At 34.2% G+C, this 19104-nt stretch overlaps 1 protein-coding gene and 1 pseudogene across 9 annotated transcripts in view; one reads left to right on the plus strand and one right to left on the minus strand.

The window, feature by feature from the left end:
- The window catches only part of EDEM3 (ER degradation enhancing alpha-mannosidase like protein 3), a 67136-nt gene that overhangs the window by 37196 nt on the left and 10836 nt on the right, over positions 1 to 19104 (plus strand). For 3 of the 9 annotated variants that reach the window (XM_039460053.2, XM_039460052.2, XM_039460055.2), the window contains 11 exons: positions 1140 to 1265; positions 1464 to 1547; positions 3038 to 3121; positions 3641 to 3765; positions 7840 to 8005; positions 8263 to 8417; positions 9902 to 10058; positions 13046 to 13237; positions 14517 to 14682; positions 16539 to 16724; positions 18035 to 18082. In XM_039460053.2, the coding sequence (XP_039315987.1) occupies positions 1140 to 1265; positions 1464 to 1547; positions 3038 to 3121; positions 3641 to 3765; positions 7840 to 8005; positions 8263 to 8417; positions 9902 to 10058; positions 13046 to 13237; positions 14517 to 14682; positions 16539 to 16724; positions 18035 to 18082 (1489 nt within the window). The remainder of the gene's footprint in view (positions 1 to 1139; positions 1266 to 1463; positions 1548 to 3037; positions 3122 to 3640; positions 3766 to 7839; positions 8006 to 8262; positions 8418 to 9901; positions 10059 to 13045; positions 13238 to 14516; positions 14683 to 16538; positions 16725 to 18034; positions 18083 to 19104) is intronic. The other 6 variants (XM_074389822.1, XM_074389823.1, XM_003925290.4 and 3 more) reach the window with 6 other exon arrangements.
- Positions 10445 to 11237, minus strand: LOC101031332 (ribosome production factor 2 homolog pseudogene; annotated as a pseudogene).

A 19104-nucleotide genomic window follows, 5' to 3' on the forward strand; every position in this document is an offset into this window, starting at 1 on the left:
TATTTATTTCAAAAGCAAGTCTTAAGACTGGCTCAGAATCACAGGCATATTTTTCGAGAAAAGTGGGAGGATTCTTAAACCCATCTGAATTACCGTTTTAATTGAAGCAAACTGAAATTAATAAAGCAAACTCATCATTGCTCACCTATCAGTTCATCCATGTTATATGTACGAGATGGTATGACATAGTGATTACAAGTATGGGAGATGTGCTGGTTTAAATTCTGATTATACCACCTACCGGTTTTTTGACTTTGGCCAAGTAACTGATACTATTTGCCTCTGTTTCTCATCTACAGAATGGGATACTAGTTCTATTTATAGGGTTATTGGGAGGATTAAATGAGTTTATGCATTCAAAGCGATTAGAGCAGTGCCTTTAACCTATGGCCAATACTCAATAATAGTGAGTACATAATAGGTAAATTTGCAAAAAAAAAAAAATTTGTAAATGTTATAGTAAGGCATTAATTGAATTCTTGATAAAATTATCACATAGATTATTAGATTTAACAATAATTTCTTGACGTGAATGGGGACAGATAATTATTTTTGTTGGCTTGTTATCACAACTCAACCTGTTGTCAAAGTTGAGAAATATCTAGGAGAAAAAGACAAAAGAAGGGGAAAAGAGTTGTCTAAGCCCGTAAAAAGTTGAGATAGCAAACCATAAGAGTGGCAGCAGTGATTAGCTGCATTAGTTTAGATAGTAGTGAGCGCCAGAATATTGTTAGCCGAGAATGGATCAAACTTCCAAGATACAGGAGAAAACACATTCTGTAATATAGAAGCTGATAGCTGTATTCCAAGGGGGCCTATGAGCATCAGTGGGCTACAGACATACCAACCATGGGCTAACACCACAGGAGGTAGAGATGTTCAGCTCCGTTTTTCTCAGAAGGCCCCAAATTGCATATAGTCTTTAATAGTCTGAATCTGAGTTAGAGGACATAGAGGAGGAGTACATACATATTTTAGAAAGATCTCCATCTAAAATAATTTAAATATTTATATAAATTGGTAATTAGTGAATTTATATATAAATTCTAATTTAATTTCTATACAGTGCTACTTAATGTGTTTAGAGTGGTACCACTTTTTTCATCTAACTTTCATGAACACATGTTGTGATCTTTTAGCACTATGATGCCATAATGAGGTACATTAGCCAGCCACCTCTTTTGCTTGATGTGCATATCCACAAACCAATGCTGAATGCTCGGACTTGGATGGATGCTTTGCTTGCCTTTTTCCCAGGCTTGCAGGTATAAAGAATTCTGTTTTCTTAATATGAACATAAGGCAATGTTGTTAATTAGGTGCATTTTTGATCTTTAAAACTGAACTCCAAAACATAGTTGCAGTTCAAAATTGTATTGGTATACATTTTTCTGTTTATGTAATGATTAGAGATAAAAATCCGCTCATATTTTATTAGATAATTTTATTGTTGTTGATTTCTAGGTGTTAAAGGGGGATATTAGACCTGCTATTGAAACTCATGAAATGTTGTATCAAGTGATTAAAAAACACAATTTTCTACCAGAGGTAAGCAAATAATTTTTAGAATAATCTTACACACACACACACACACACGTACACATATATACCATCAGTTGCTAATTTAAAGGTAGAAAATGGCATCTTCAAGTCTTGTTGGTTCATTTTTTTCCTATTATATAGTTTATTTTTGGTTTGTACAGTATTATATATTTTTTTGCTTTTCTTTGTGTGTTGCTGACATTTTTTAAATTTTACGTAAAAAAAATTTCCAGCTTAGTGCTTCTCAAGTCTTCCTAACCTATGCCACTGTAATAGTCTGTCACTCTAACTTTTATATGTACCTACCAGCTACGGAGATTTTGTCACTTTTTATTTTCTAACGCTTGTCTTACGAAAACTATATATATTAAATATACTTATGTTGTTCACACATGCCCCTTGGGAATGTAGAGAATGCCATCTCTTCCTCATGCTGATTGAGAATTATTCTTCCTGTTTTTTATATATTATATTAGTAATAAATATTCTTGCTAGCTTGATATGACAAGATTTTAATAGCATACTTTTTGGCTTTCCAGAAATGTACCATTAAAAATTTCCAAATGTGTGTATGGCCTTGTTCTATCCCTGCTTATTGACTACCCTCTGTGAGATATCTAAGCATTCCACCAACTTAGAATGGTTCCTAAAGTGTTTGTTTTGGAAAGTATAGTTTTATTAGCCTTCAGGTGAGTAGGACTGTGCATTGTAGAAAATTCATATCCATACAGAATAAACTGAGGTTTCAACTGATACATCTATCACAAATGAAGTTTTCTTTAGTTCCCATAGAAGTTTTTGTTTGCTTTTATTTTTATTTTCTTTTAAAAACCAGTTGATTATGTTATTGAATAAATTTCGAATAGAATAATTTTATTTATTTTTAAATAATGCCCTTAGTCCACAAATGATTTGAATCTATTAGAAAAGAAAATATAAGCTAAAATGTGAAATATGTATGTTTGCACATTGCTAAAAGAGATTTTAAGTGTTCTTGCCACAAAAAAGATAAGTATGTGAGACAATGCATATGGTAATGAGCTTTATTTAGTCATTTCATAGTGTATACATATATCAAACATCATGTCATATACCTTAAATATATGTCACTTTTATTTGTCAATTTAAAAAATTAAAAAGAAATATGAGAACTATGGAAGGAATAATTAAGAGGAAAGAGTAGAGAAAAGGATAAAAAGAAAACACAATTATGTTGACTACCAGGACCTACGTAGTGACATTACTGAGTTTCATTACTGAGTTTTTCTCAGTTTGCTAATAGCCGGAATGATCATTTTAAAAATAATCCATTTAACTGGTAAAAATAGCAGCCTTTGCGAAATGAATTGTTATTTTAAGCAATGAAAATTGCTGTTTTTGATGAAAAAAATGTTATGATTGCTATTTTAATTCCTTTTACTTACTTATATATATTCTAGAACAACTTGCTTACTTAATCACATTTTTTATGCCTATTTGTGTGTTGTGTTGTTCAGGCATTTACCACAGATTTCAGAGTACACTGGGCTCAACATCCTTTAAGGCCAGAATTTGCAGAAAGTACCTACTTCTTATATAAAGTAAGAAAATATACCCCACTTTACTTTCAGCCCCCGTTTTCTGTTGCATCTCTTACTCTTTTATAATAGTAATTGGGTTTTCAAAGGCCCCTTTTAATGTTATAATGGTTGGATATATCATGGTTCTTATTATTCTAGTCCATAGAATTATTGGATGATGCAAGAATTGACATGTAAGTTTTTTTCTTTAAAAAATAGTATGTAAACATTTCTTTAAAGAGAAATTTTATGTTCTAGAATTGCTTTCTAAAACATGTCTCTTGCCTTTTCTCGATCAGGCAACCTTTCTGAGCATTAGAAATTTAATCTAAAAACTAAAGTTATATAGTTAAATTTTACAATTGTATATTTAAGAAATTCTGTAAAGCAGATTCATGACTTTTTTTCAGAACTCAGTTCCATATAATGTGTTCCAGTGCCTGGCACCTAGTAGGTACTCAATAAATATTTGATAAATGAATGGATATGTGGTAATATATAAGCTATATACCTGTATACATATATTCTCCTTTTTAATAGGCTACAGGAGATCCTTACTACCTTGAAGTAGGGAAAACACTTATTGAAAATTTAAATAAATATGCTAGAGTGCCTTGCGGATTTGCTGCCATGAAGGATGTTCGTACTGGAAGTCATGAGGACAGGTAAAACAATTGCTACCATCCCCTTTCCTCAGGGTCACTCTGAAACAACACAAATTGCAATTATCATTTAGGATTCAAATAAGTTTAATTCTTTAACAAAGGATCGAAACCTTTGTTCATTGTGATTACTTTTTTAAACTGTTGGATAGACTAATCTTAATTTGTTTGAAAAGTGTATTTTTATCAAAGCACTTGGCTTATAGTAGATGCTCGAATGATTTTTAAATGAATGAATGAATGATTGTTAAATTATCAGAACCTTGGTATTAGGACTGTCTAAAATGTTGCTTTTTTTCTTCTTTGATAATAGTTTCCTTTTTTATTACATAAGACGTTAGAAATTACCAAGATGATGAATGATTGGAATATGATTTGTGTTCAGCCAAGATTCCTCAAAAGCTGTGTGTACTCGTACACGGTTGCTGACTTGCAGGGGTGGGAAAGACCAGTGGTAGTTTCTGTTTATTAGACACTGGATAGATGTAGATGGCATATAGTATTCAAGCTATAAAAAGTGCTCCCTATGAAATTCACAAGCATTCTGCTTATCGTAAGACCACTTATCTGGTTATCACATGTCTAAAAGAATGCTAAAGCTTGTTTGTCCATTTGATTAGCAAATATTCATTCCAAAAATATTTGCTGAGAACCCTTATGTGCCAGAGTTCGTACTAGTTTTTGAGGATTAAAGATAAGAAGATATGTCCTTTCTGTCTTTGAATCACTGAAGGCAGGCCAGCAACCAGACTTTTAGAACATTGTATACGTGTTATGAAACATATCAAAGGGGCATGAAACACAGGTTGGGATGTGATAGTCAACGAAGGGTTCCTGAGGGATTCTGTGCCCTCAAGGACAAGCAAGAATTAGAAGAAAGATGTAAAAGAAGTTCCAGGCAGCGAGACTGAAGACTTGAGAAACACAGCACTCATCATCTACCCATTGAGTCGTCCCTTTGTTCTTCACTTTGTGTTCAGAGTGTGGTTCATTATGCTTGGAATCTCCATCCCTAACCACAGCGAATGAGAAATGCTTAGGTTTCTGGAAGCAGGCATACAGATAATAGCAAAAAATAAAAGCAGATAACTTGTGTATTTGCCTGTAACATTTATTGACTGTTTTCTGCACTTCAGTCTTCTAAACATTTTATGTGTTTAACTAATTTGGCCCTTAGAACAGTCTTCTCAAGTGTAGTAGTATAGTCTTCATTCTAAAGGTGAAGAAACCAAGGGAAGGAGAAGTTAGGGAACCGGCCTAAGGTCACACAGTGGTAAGATGAAGGCAGAATTCTAATCTAGGCAGATTGGCTCTTGACAGTGATGTCATACTGGCAATTCATTAAAGAACAATAATTAGGCACTTACTATATGCCACGCACTGCGCTTAAGTATGGGGTAAAAAGATAAAATAGAACCAGTCCATGTGTTCCCATGACTGGTAGTTGGTGAATAAGATAGGTGTGTAAAGAAATAATCACAACCATGTGATATATTCTAAAGTACAAAAGAGATAACAGGCTGAAGAATTACAGAGGACGACATGATTACTGTTGAGAGTTCCATTTTTCAAAGTGTAACATTCTGCTTTTTTTCCCCCTACCAAATATTCCTTTTATGACATTGTTTCTGGACCTCTTAACACTGACATTACTCCATTCTGATGGTATTCCAGTGTATACAATAACTTAAAATATCATGTCCAGTATTAGCCATACTCAAGATGTGTCTGGCACAACAGCACCATAAGTGTCTGGATTCAGGCAAAGGATCACTAATTTTCTATGAGGTTGATGAGTTTCCACCCTCTATCCAGTTGAGGACCACTGCTTCATTGACTCACTGTTCCTCAGGGGATCGTTGCGCCTCTCAGATGTGCTTAGCCAAACAAAAGGTTGACAACTACCCTTCCTCATCATACTGTGTTATTAGATGTGCTTTAGATCTTTTAGGAGCTTTATTGCATTCAGCTCACAGTGAGCTTGTGACCAACTAACTTCACATACTTAACTGTGTAGTCTGCTGGCAAATGTTCTCCGTCCTGTTCTGGAGCAGCCAAGTTTTCTTATTTTAGTATACACTTAGAATGTTTATACTTAACTCAGCAAAATTTCATTTCATTTTGTTTTGTTTCTAGATTTTGGTCTAGGGGTTGAATCTCATTAGCTAAACTACCAGTTTTCAATGATCTATAGTTTAGATAAGCATGACTAACATTTTTTTTTTCATCCAAATTGTTGAGAAGAATTTCGGTTGGACCACAACCAGTGCCTCATGGCATTGCACTTGAGAGCTTTCAGTGACATGGTCTTTGCATGCGGTTATTACCCTATAGTTCTACTGGCACTATCAGTGTCCTCCAGCTCACCATCATCTACACAGACACACACACACACACACTTTTCACAATGGAAATATCTGTATTTTCCTAACAATAGATAATTACTAAAAAGAATGTAAAGGGCAAAAATAATAGGAAAATATTTGCTAAGACACTCTCCCCAACTTGCATATGATTACCACTGTTAGCAATTTTATAAAGGCTTCCAGACCTTTTAATGCCTGTGTATTTTCATTTATATTTATGTTTATGATTTTAAAATACAAAATAGATCATATGATCTGATACTCGTTAGCTTTGCCCAATTCATATTGTAGTTATCTTACCATGCCTTGTTCTTTTCTAAATGTTTACGAATTGCTTAATTGTAAATTGTCTACGTGGTATTTGCCAATTATCAATGTCCTCCTCATCTGCCTACAGTTCTGAGAATAGCATTTGCTCATGTAGTAACTGTTGGTCCTTCAGAAAAGGTTAAATTACAATAAATGTATTGCAGATTAACCAGAAAGTGTTTTTATATAGCCTTAAAAAATTAATATCAAAAATAGCCAAAAATGTTTTGAAACATTACAGGTGAGTTTTTGTTCCAAAATAAAAAATTTTATATATGTAGGAAAAATGATAGCTGTAGTTTCAGTCTCGTGTATGCCAGGTGCTATGCTAAATAATTGACATTTACTATTTCATTTCTTCTTCACACCAAAGTCATGAGTGTATTTTTATATTCTTTATAACAATATTCTTCTGTCGAAGAAGAATTAACTGAAGAATAAACTGAAGCTCGTAGTCATTATATAATGTCCTCATGGCGACAGAACTAATTAGCGGAAGATCTGTTTCCAAAGCCCATTGTTCCTTATCTCTGTGTTCTACCGCCTCTCCAGTTCATTCTTTAATCATGCTGTTTAAACTTGTATTTAACTTAGTAAACATTTATTGAGTGCCTACTATGTGCCAGGAGTTGTGCTTGGCCAGAGGTATGAAACTGTGCAACCTGTCCAGTAAACTAGAAGTTATTTATTACTGCCAAAACCTAGGATGCTTTGGGGAATAGTAAATTAAATTTGATGTTACTGTGACTCCACCTACCAGCTATGCGCTTTTCCTGACACTTTTAACTTTTCTAAAATTGTTGTTAAAAACAGTATAATGTTAAATCATATGTAAAAAGACATATAGTTTGCTCTCTTTATTTCTCCACATCCCCTTCTTAACAGGTAAATAAATATTTAGAATGTTATAATTGTAGCCCATGTGACTTTCTGTTATACTTTTTTCTTGTAACTTTACCTTTAATGCCTTCTTTTAAAATCACTTAAATAGGTACATAATAAATTCCATCAAATTTTTATGAATTTTTCCAGTTCTTTAGTTGAAGATTCTTACATGATTCTCACCAGTAAAATTCATCAGTTACCTCCCTGCTGTAGATTCTTTATAGAAGAAATGGAGAACTTTCCTTCATTGAAAGGCCTTTGGAAAAATCTTGTCTGCATTATTGGCAAGATTCAGTGTATCGGTGTAGTAAACAGTTCCTCGGATCTTTTTCATTAACATGGGATATACTTGGAGTCAAAGTTATTCTGCCCCTGGGAGATTGATAACATTCTGTAGTTCTTTGAACATCTAAATTGGTATAGATAGGATTATTAACCTTGACTCTATGACTTTCATATAGTTGGCATTTATATTATTTTTATCTATTTATATTTATTTGTGACTTTTTATTTTTAGAATGGATTCTTTCTTCTTGGCTGAAATGTTTAAATATCTTTACCTGTTATTTGCTGATAAAGAAGACATTATTTTTGACATAGAAGATTACATCTTTACGACAGAAGCTCATCTGTTACCTCTTTGGCTATCTACTACAAATCAAAGCATCTCTAAGAAGAACACAGTGAGTTTTTAAATCAAATGTCTTTTTCTCTTTTTTATTTCTATATGTTTTATTTTTCCAAGTGAAGAGTAATCCATGGCTAGAATATAATAAATATATGTATGATAAGAAATTAATATATATAGATTTTATTTTGTTTTCTTTTATTGCATCCTGTATATACTTACATATTTCATTAACTGTTTCCTTGTAAAAATTATGTTAAGTAAAATAATTATTTCTATTTATATAAATGCATAAATGTTTTTATATTGTAGACCTCAGAATATACAGAACTGGATGACAGTAACTTTGATTGGACTTGTCCAAATACTCAGATTCTCTTCCCTAATGACCCATTGTATGCTCAAAGTATTCGTGAACCCTTGAAAAATGTGGTGGATAAGAGCTGTCCTAGAGGCATCATCAGAGTGTAAGATATATTATTTTATATTTGCTAATATCAAAGTTATTTCTTAATAAATGACAGAGAACGTAGGGATCATTAACAACAACCAGAAGACATTCATGTAGGCCAAAAATGTTGAGGTATGTAGCCTATCTCTGGTTAAAATAAAAATTATTAGTAAAGTTAGATAGTAAAGTTTGTTTTGCAGTAATATCTTTTATTATGGAACCTTTCAATATATCTTTTGTTTTATGAGCTAAAGTAATAATAGTGGGCAGCATGTAACAGTTTTTAATTTCTATAAGTCATTTCTCATGGAATAGTTTCATCAAATATTTTCTGGCTGGGCATGGTAGCTCACGCCTATAATCCCAGGATTTTGGGAAGTCGAGGTGGGTAGATCACCTTGAGGTCAGGAGTTCGAGACCAGCCTGGCAAACGTGGTGAAACTCCGTCTCTACTAAAAATAGAAAAAATTAGCTGGGTGTGGTGGCAGGCACCTGTAACCGAACTACTTGGGAAGCTGAGGCAGGAGAATCGCTTGAATCGGGAGGTGGAGGTTGCAGTAAGCCGGGATCATGCCATTGCACTCTAGCCTGGGCTACAAGAGCGAAACTCCAACTCAGAAGAAAAAAAAAAAAAGGTTTCCTTTTCTCTATAGTTTCTGTTTAGTGAAAATACAGGTATTTTGTTTGTTTTGATTTGATTTTTTTAAGGGAGTACTTATTCTTGCTTGTTAAAATTGTTGGGCTTAATGAGTTCATTTTCTGATGAATGGTTATATTCGAAAGGCCATTGCAAGGATTTTTTTAAAAACTGTTTTTACATAAATGTTATTATTCACCGATGCAAGTATTGATTTGATTTTAAAATATTGGGAGAGGCCGGGCGCAGTGGCTCACGCCTGTAATCCCAGCACTTTGGGAGGCCGAGGCGGGTGGATCACGAGGTCAACAGATCGAGACCATCCTGGTCAACATGGTGAAACCCCGTCTCTACTAAACAAAAAAAAAAAAAAAAAAAAAAAAAATACAAAAAATTAGCTGGGCATGGTGGCGTGTGCCTGTAATCCCAGCTACTCAGGCGGCTGAGGCAGGAGAATTGCCTGAACCCAGGAGGTGGAGATTGCAGTGAGCCAAGATCGCGCCATTGCACTCCAGCCTGGCTAACAAGAGCGAAACTCCATCTCAAAAAAAAAAATATTGGGAGAAAAATCTGTGTTTTTAAAGGATAACATCAATAGTAACAAATCCACAAGCAAACTTGTTCTGTACCTTTAGAGTTCTATTGACTAATGATGAAGTATGTAGATAATATACATACTTTTATAACTAGAAAATGTTATATTTGAAAGTTATATCACTTGTTGACCTAAATTATTTCCGGTTATTCCAGTTTGACTAGTTCTAAAACTAGCAATTTTGCAAGTAACGTTATTTTTATTTGGCATGTGTTTTTTGCCAATTCTAACTCACAGTTTTTTAAGCCTTGCCTGTAATTACTTTTAGCAGAGAGGAGAGTTTCAGGAGTGGAGCTAAACCCCCTCTGAGAGCCAGAGATTTCATGGCCACTAACCCTGAGCATTTAGAAATCCTGAAGAAGATGGGGGTGAGTTTGATTCACCTCAAAGATGGGAGAGTCCAGTTGGTCCAACATGCAATCCAAGTAAGACATTGCTACACTAATTAGATACCGTCTCCGCCCTGCTTTCTTTGGTCGCATTAGCTTTAATAAGATACTGGCATTCAACTTTTTAAACACTTTAAATGTATTGTTTATAGTGAGAGAATGAGAGTTTTAGGACTTGGAAGTATCTTGGAGAGTCATCTAATTCAACTCCTTTATACTATAAAGCAATGAAGTAAATCAGAGATAGGGTAATTGGCTGAAGTTAATAGAGTCAAATGTAGGACTCAAATCTAAGTTTTCTATTTCTCAGTACATTGGCTTTCCTCTATTTTATTTATAACATAACTTCAAAAGCTAGTAATTAGTTCTAATATTCATGTCTCTGTTTTATATCATTTTAGTTTCCAACGAGCTACTGAGTCTTTTTTTTTTTTTTTTTTTTTAAGTTTCATCAGTTTTTTAAATTCTTTTTGACTTTTTCTCCTGGTCTTCTGTTATCCTTTCTGCAGGTCGCTTCTTCAGTTCCTTCATTTTCCTGGTTTGTAGTTTGCTTAGGTCTTGCTTCTGCATATGAATCCCTCCATAAGTTGTGCCAAAAGTATCATGGGAGATATTTTTCTTCTTTTTGACTTGAGAGCTTTTGGCATTTTCATAGAAAATTTATAAAAGTCATCTGATGCCAGGTGTGTCCTCCTGAGAATCAGATCCAATTAGGGTCCCATCTCTTCCAATGCAATCTGTGGTGTTCAGCAACCAGATTTCTTTAACAGCAGCTTATAGCTTCGAAAGTAAATCTTCCCATTCAGTGCAGTGAAGTGCAGAATATACTCTAATCCAGCCAGGCGGATATCTGATACTGTAGGGCCTCTGAAAAATCTTCTGTAATCTTCTGTTACATCAAAATCATCACCAGCAAATATTAGCATGGGTTTTGTTCCCTCAGGACATTTACATTTAGTGTTCTATTAATGTCTTTTAGAGAGACAAAATTCTCAATACCTAATTCAATCATACCCAGCATGTGGTAGTCATACATATGACCTGTGACTAGATTATTTGGCCACTTTTTGTTATGGGAGCAAAACATGAATAAAGAACAGTCAGACTTATTTGAAAAGAATTCCAGTGATGTCTGATCCTGAAAAGGTCTTGTAATATTTTTCTTTTTATACAGTATACCGTGTGGTTTTTTCATTGCATTCACATCTTTAAGTACTTGTGTCACTGTTGCATTTGCATTTCCCCCGTCAATTAGCATGGCATTTTTAATATTTTTATTGAGTTTTGGTTCTCTCTTCTCAAGGAATTTCTTGGCTCTTTTTGTTTTGGGCTTTACAGCTTGATCCAGAGTGAGGATTGCTGTTGCTACCTGCAACTCTTAACTAAGTGAATACATGTGTGCCTGGCCTGAGTCTTGAGTATTTTGTTCATCATGTGCCTAGGAAAGATAACGTGTCTTTTTGAGAAATTGTTACTGATTTTTACTTTAAAAGTTTTTATAACATGAAGTCTTTAAATTTTTACCTTATTAGTATATTGATTCTGAGAAAACCACATAGTTTGCTGAGTAATTTTTAACCTAGAACCATATTCAGGTATTCCTTAATCTCAAATTCAGCCCTCCCACAACTGCATCACACCCTCAAGTTTCATCTCATCCATAGTCTTGCCACATCCTTCTTTTAAGAGTGATCCTCTTCCTTATGTTTGATTTGCCCTCACTCCCAATAGTGGGAGTGACATCTTTTGTGACAGTGCTTTTACTTAGGCAGCCAATGGCATAGTTAACCACGAAGTGGCCTCTTAATCCTTCTGTGATCCAACTTTTCTGTAACTGTTGGCTGAACCCTTCATAAAACATTTTCCCTTCTTGGCTTCCAGGATATGTCAGCAACAAGGTTCTTCTTCTGCTTCTCTGTTTATTGCTTTGTAGCTCTCCTTGGCCCAAACACTCAATGTAAACAGTTTCCAAGAATCTGGATGGCAGTCTTTTCTCTGTATACTGTTCTTCAGCAGTTTCACCTATTTCTATAAGCTTAGTTATCATCTTTATACATATGACTTCTTAGATATGTATATGAATCCTGATTCCTAACTTTAATATTAAATTCAGCTTTCATCTGCCTGTCGTATGTCTTATATCTCATTCTCAATCTGTCCAAACTTGAATTCTCTCTTTCTTCTGTGCCCTCACCTCAACCTGTGTTTCCTTCTTTGATTCTCCCTATCAGTAAAACCTATCATCATTCTCTAAGTTATCAAAGCTAGAAACTTCAGGATAGGTTTTAACTTTTCTCTGTCTCCCAGTTCCTCTCTGTCCTTTCCTCTAACTCCTGTTATGTCTTGTTGGTTTTTCCTGTGAAGTGTAAGGAATCATCTTCTTTTTTCTGTTATAGTCAGTCATTCAACTTTCCCTCTGTTAAGACCCAATTCAAATGTCATTCTAAATCTTTCCCAGGAACACACAAGCAGAATCAGTTGTTCCCTGGTCTGTGCTCTTTTCCACTTTCCCACTAGAGAAGTTTTATCATAGCTAACTTTACATGTCTTTCTCCTCCAGACACAGACTGCTTAAGGACTGTCTCTCCAGTGCCTAGGCAAGTGCTGAGATGGAATAAGTGCTTGACACATAAGTTTTGAATCAGATTGAATCTGGTTGTTCACTATTTCAAGGAGGGAAAGTGTGGGTCAGGTATGAGGTTTATTTCTTCAGAGGGAAAGCCAGTGGGAAAAACAAGAAAATGAGCATTTGAGCACTTGGTAGAAGTCCAGTTCTCAATCTGAATCTAAAGTGGTTACAGAATAGTGAGAGTCACATTGATTAAAAAAAAAAATAGTTATTTTCAGAAATATTATTTCTAAAAGTATTTTTTTGAGGACAAATAAGGACATAAATACTTAGTGGTAATCTAAAGTGAAAGAAGTTTTAGAGTAGAATACTATAGTACAGTGTCTTGAGGAAGTCAAAAAATTGGTGGAAGTTTCCAGAAAGGAAGGATAAAATGAATCTGTTTTTTTCATAGGCTGCTAGTTCAATTGATGCTGAAGATGGGTTGAGGTTCATGCAGGAGATGATTGAATTGTCAAGTCAGCAACAAAAAGAACAGCAGCTGCCTCCACGAGCTGTACAAATTGTTTCCCACCCATTTTTTGGCAGGGTAGTATTGACTGCTGGACCAGCTCAGTTTGGGTTGGATTTGTCTAAACATAAAGAGGTATGTATACTTAAAATACAGTTTTGAAACTGAATTTAAAATATTAAGTATTGCCTCATTTCTTAGTCTCTTCTCTAATCTAGTAGTTTTAATGTATTTTAAAAACCAAAATAGTCTCCTGGATTTAAGTAAAGTAAAAGCATATCTTGAAAACTTTTAGTCATAATTTACATATTTAACATGCTTATAGAATTTTAACCAAAATATTATTGAGGTTCTATCCAATTTCTTGGTTTCTTTTCTAATTTAGTACCTTTAATTGATCTAAAAACTTTAGACTTTCTAAAAGCCACTAGGATCTTTCTTTGAACAAAAATCTAACCCAGGAGCTTAATGTAGAAAACAGCTAAAAGTGCAGAAGCCCTGGAGAAAGCCTGGGACCCTGAGGTTCCACTGGGCAAACTTTGAAGATGACTAAGCTAGTCCATCCTCTATAGTTATAATGTGGACAAAAAGACTTACATAACTAAACAGTTCACAAGTTCATCTAATTGATTGATTACAGAGCTGGGACCAGAGCCCGATTATCATGACAATCTATAGCCAATGTTCTTTTCACTCTGTTACTTCTAATTTAGGCTTTTTTCTCCTGTGTATTTTAAACCATGTAGAAGCTATAAAGATTGATTCATTGAGTACCTACTATATAGTCTGAGCACTGCTTGCTATATCAGTTTACAAAACCGATGAAGCTCCATGCCCTTACGGAATTTACATTTTAGGAGAATGAAGGTTATTAAAACATCTTTATAGTAACGTCTTTAAAAAATCAGTTTCCTTGTTGGATTTAATTTTTCTGGGAAAAATAACTGCTTAGAGATCCATATAGACTAAGTCCATTTTTTTTTTTTTCTCTTTCAAAAACTTTTCTGGTTACCAGTGCACATTTCAAATTGGTTCCCAGCTATTATAAATGTAGTGAGTCTGTCTATAGATGCTAACATTGCCACTTACTAACTTGTGTTAACATTGTGAGCAAATACATAACCTGAGTCTCAGTTTCCCCATATGAGAAATGGAAACGTTATTTGTATTGTTTTGCTCAAGGTCATTATAAGTATCAGATTGTGTAGTTTACATAAAAATGCTCACTAGAAACATTGAATAGCATGATACACAAAATGTTGAAAACAAAAATTTATGCTGAATATATATTAGCTATGCTATCATTAGGAAAGAAAGGAGTTACAGTTCTCTTAAAGCTCTAGATATTGAGGTTTAATGACTTGATTGCAATTTGAGAAGACTGAAGTATTTAAGTTAGTTTGATTTCTGACAGACAAGAGGATTTGTTGCAAGCAGTAAACCATACAATGGTTGTTCAGAGCTTACTAACCCTGAGGCAGTGATGGGAAAAATCGCACTGATACAAAGAGGACAGTGCATGTTTGCAGAAAAGGCACGCAACATCCAGAATGCCGGAGCCATTGGTGGCATTGTTATTGGTAAGAAATCCTTCATGTCATTGTGTTGACTTAAGGGGAGATAATTTTTAGGATTTTTTTTCTTTTATTTTCTGAAATTTTATCAAAGAGTTTGTCACTTTTTTTTTTTAACCTCACCTAGACAGCATAAAGGATAGGTAATTCAATGACTCTTAATTTCTAGATATCTAACATCCTTTTTAAAAGTCTGGATTTGAGTTTCTGTATATTAACGTCCGTGAAAATACTTGGGGTTAGGTGTGAGGGTGAGGTAGGACTGAGTGGTAAAAACGTTGAGCACCATGGATAAGAAAATGTGCCCATGAGATCCGTCACCCCTAAAGGGTAAGAATTACACTGTGCCACCTCTAGTGGGGAGCCATTGAGAATTTCCATTACTCCACAAAGATGCAGGCTTTGGAGGCAGACACAGGAGAGTATAGTTCCTGGCTCTACCACACAATTGCAGCGTAACCTTGGCCCAGCTTTAGTTTTTTAATCTGTTTATTTAGTAGAATAATTTTTGAGCTCTAGTGAAAGTGATAATAAATATCTTTTAGGTGATTGTAAGGTTTCAAGATAATATATATAAAATTTCTTGGCAAAATAGCAGGCATGGGATAAGTACTAGTATAACAGTATTTACAGTATTGTTAGCAGATCTTTATTCCCTTGGATCTTTTTCCACTGAAATAACAAATTACCCTGCGAACTGAAACAGGCTTTCTGTGTGCCAGTTTCAGGTCCCCCAGAGAGACTTAGAGTCACATAGCCATCTTTTGTTTAATCAGTTATTAACTAAGAGGATGGATCGTGCGTTCTGCACTTGGCAGGAACTGTGAGAGCAAGTGCCCTGAGATAGGACAGACGGTTTCTTCTGGGAGACTGGTATGCGAGTTGGAGGTGGCCATGATTGTTGTCTCCAGAAAAACAGCATGTTACTAGTATCACTACTATTAGTAGTCCTACTACTATTATTTAACCAGTGCAAAATAGCAATACTGATTAGTTCAGCTTACAGAGGAAAAAGCACTATAGTCAGAACTATTCATTGTGTGCATTATATAAAAAAGAACTATCCATATTTAGTTTGGTAAAACAGTGTAATCATGCCACTAGTGGAAATTTTAAACAAGAAAGTTCATTCATACTTCTATCACTATACTACATACAACTCATTGAATTTTTTCATTTCTAGGCTTTTCCATAAGCATACGAAATTTTTATAGGCGTAATTGTAGAATTCTGGATTCTACTTTTTTAATGCATTATTATTCTGTGTGTCCTACTACTATTATTTAACCAGTGCAAAATAGCAATACTGATTAGTTCAGCTTATAGAGGAAAAAGCACTATAGTCAGAACTATTCATTGTGTGCATTATATAAAAAAGAACTATCCATATTTAGTTTGGTAAAACAGTGTAATCATGCCACTAGTGGAAATTTTAAACAAGAAAGTTCATTCATACTTCTATCACTATACTACATACAACTCATTGAATTTTTTCATTTCTAGGCTTTTCCATAAGCATATGAAATTTTTATAGGCGTAATTGTAGAATTCTGGATTCTACTTTTTTAATGCATTATTATTCTGTGTGTCCTACCAAGTAGGTCATTATAGTTTACTTATAATGGCATAGAGTTATTTACAATTATAACTAGTAAAATTCTTTGGGCATAGAGCTTTTTGCTTCTTTTGTATTATTTCCTTTGGATACATTTCTATGAGAATTAGTGGGTCTAAAAGTTATATTTGTTTTTATGATTCTTGATGCATAAAATTCTGTGAGTGTAAAAATCAGTAGCAACTGGTAGATAGATCTTTTTAATGGCTGGGTGTTTTGATGTTTGCTGTATTTATTTTCTGGTTAGATGACAATGAGGGGAGCAGCAGTGATACTGCCCCTCTGTTCCAGATGGCAGGTGATGGAAAGGATACAGATGACATCAAGATCCCTATGCTGTTCTTATTCAGCAAAGAAGGAAGCATCATACTGGATGCCATCCGGGAATATGAGGAGGTAGAAGTGCTCCTTTCTGATAAAGCAAAAGATCGAGGTAAGAGTAAAATACCATTTGTTTTTTAATGCAACCTAGTATTGATTTTGCTAGTTTGATAACAAGAATGAGTAACACAAAGTGTTTTTTTGGTTCACTGGTAAAAGTAAAATTTTTAGAAGATGTTTTCAAAATGCATTTTTCCTTGGGAAATAAGAATAAAACATTTATTTTGCTTTGTTTTCTGAATTAGGATGTTTTTAGAAATATATTTTTATGTGTAATTTGTAATTTTTGTCATGAGTCTGTTCAGTTGATAAAAATACAGGAGAGTACTTCTGGATGTTAAAGCCATTTTAACATCCAGAAATATTCACCGTTTGATTTCATGGATACTACATCTTACATGTCTTTTATAAGGAATAAGAAGATATATGTAGAATGTCATGTACAATATAGATAGTAGTTGGTCTCAACAGGCCACCTATAATCAAATGACCACTGTCTTGGTGAAGGCAGTAGAAGTCTAGCAGCTTCTTCCCAATGAGATCTAAGTTTATCACATGGATATTTATAAGAGCTACAAATGGCCGTTTCTGAAAAACAAGATAGTTTGTGTTAATTTATGAGAGTAGATAGTCCTCTCTAGACCAAAATATTTGTTAGTAATTTGAAATCTCTTTGAAACCCAAATTACTACATAAATGCAAGGACTTACTAGCATTCTTACATAGTTTCACACTCGGGGATAGAGGAGAAATGAGGGAAGATGAGCCTTCAGACACAGGCTGTGATCTTGCTTGTGGTAGCAGTCTTTCCGGTCAGATGGAGAGACCCGTAGAGAGAGCTGAAGTCCTCCCATACCCTTAAATACATGAAGTTGTATAATAGTACAGGGTTGTTATATCCCTGGGGTGTTTGATAGATATGTAGGAATCTGATTCAATTCAGTGTGACTTCCAAGTGGACATTTTTCAAAAAAAAAAGTTTGGTCATGATCATGCTAACATAATCACGCTAGCCTAATTTTGGCTTTTTATATTGCTTTATTCTTCTTTGAGATTTTTTGTAATGTCAATTATTTAAGAGTATTTATGTCAAGTAAGATACAAGAGCAATGGAGTGAGTGAGTAGGATGTTTGTATATAACAATGTGTACATGGAAACAGAACAGAATACACAGGCTTTCTAATCTTAAATCCTCTGTATAACTGATTTGTTTTTTTCCTGGGCTCTTTTCTAAACTCAGATCTTCTTGCCTACATATATGCATTTAGGTACATCTAACATAGGCCAGTTATTATTTCATGTAACTCTTTAATGCATTTGCTTTTTTTCCCCCTTATTCTGTGCTACCACTGGAATTTCAGCAGCAATATTAAAAGGTAAAATGATTCCAAGCTACATTATTAATAGTAGTAAGTATCTTGCATTAATAAGCCTTAAATTGTATATGTATATATGTATGTGTGTGTATACACACACAAGTACATACATTATTTTGTTTCAGTGGATACTGGTATCTGTTGTAATGTAATTAGATTATTTTCATGTCTAGTCAGCTGTCACATAATAATAGATTTTAAATGATTTTGTCATAACAAATTCTAATAATTATACATCCCATATAATAGATGAATTCTGTGTTTATGTCCATCTAAGAGTCACTCTAACAAAGGCATTATTGTTTTGGTATGTATTACTTTGATCACTTTTTATCAGAACATAAGGTAAAATATTTAAGGTCTTGACTTGTTTTAAAAACTCATGTATGTGTGGGTTACATGAGTTAGGACTACAGGCTTATGGTAAAGCATGTGCTTCCTATACCAGAGAAAAGGCGTGAGACATGATTAATTTTACTAAAAATCTTGGTGAATAGTATCCGCTTAAGGACCTTGCATTAAAAGGATATTATTTAAAAGATATTTTTTGAAAAGTTTTGGTAGTCTATAAATGTATTGAACTGTGATTGTTATAGAGTGATCTTTTGATAGAAGTATTGAAAAGCTCCCTTTTTGTGTAATAGCCCTTTAGAGAACTATACAGCTATATTAATTAGCAGCAAGATACAGCATAATTGTCAGTATTTATTAATGTAACAGAAATCAGTGATCATAGTTTTATGAAATCAACAAATGTATTCACTAGGATAGTATCCTAAGAAGCTACCCAGTCCGTAGTGGTTATCATTTGTCCCGTACCGTTACCACATACATCAGTGTTTCTCCCCTGTGTCAGAATCAACCTATATACTTGTTAAAAGTTTTGGCTTCTGAGTCCTGCTCCAAATACTGAATCAGACTTTCCGAGTGTTGGGAATCAGAGTCTGAAACTTCGGACAAACATCCTAGGTGACTGTGTTGTAGCTGCTTCCTCAGCTACACTTTGAGAAATACTGAACAAGATTCAGAAAGCACGCCTTTTCTGTCACCCAACT

Source organism: Saimiri boliviensis, chromosome 19 (genome assembly GCF_048565385.1).
Source record: "Saimiri boliviensis isolate mSaiBol1 chromosome 19, mSaiBol1.pri, whole genome shotgun sequence".
NCBI lineage: Eukaryota > Metazoa > Chordata > Mammalia > Primates > Cebidae > Saimiri > Saimiri boliviensis.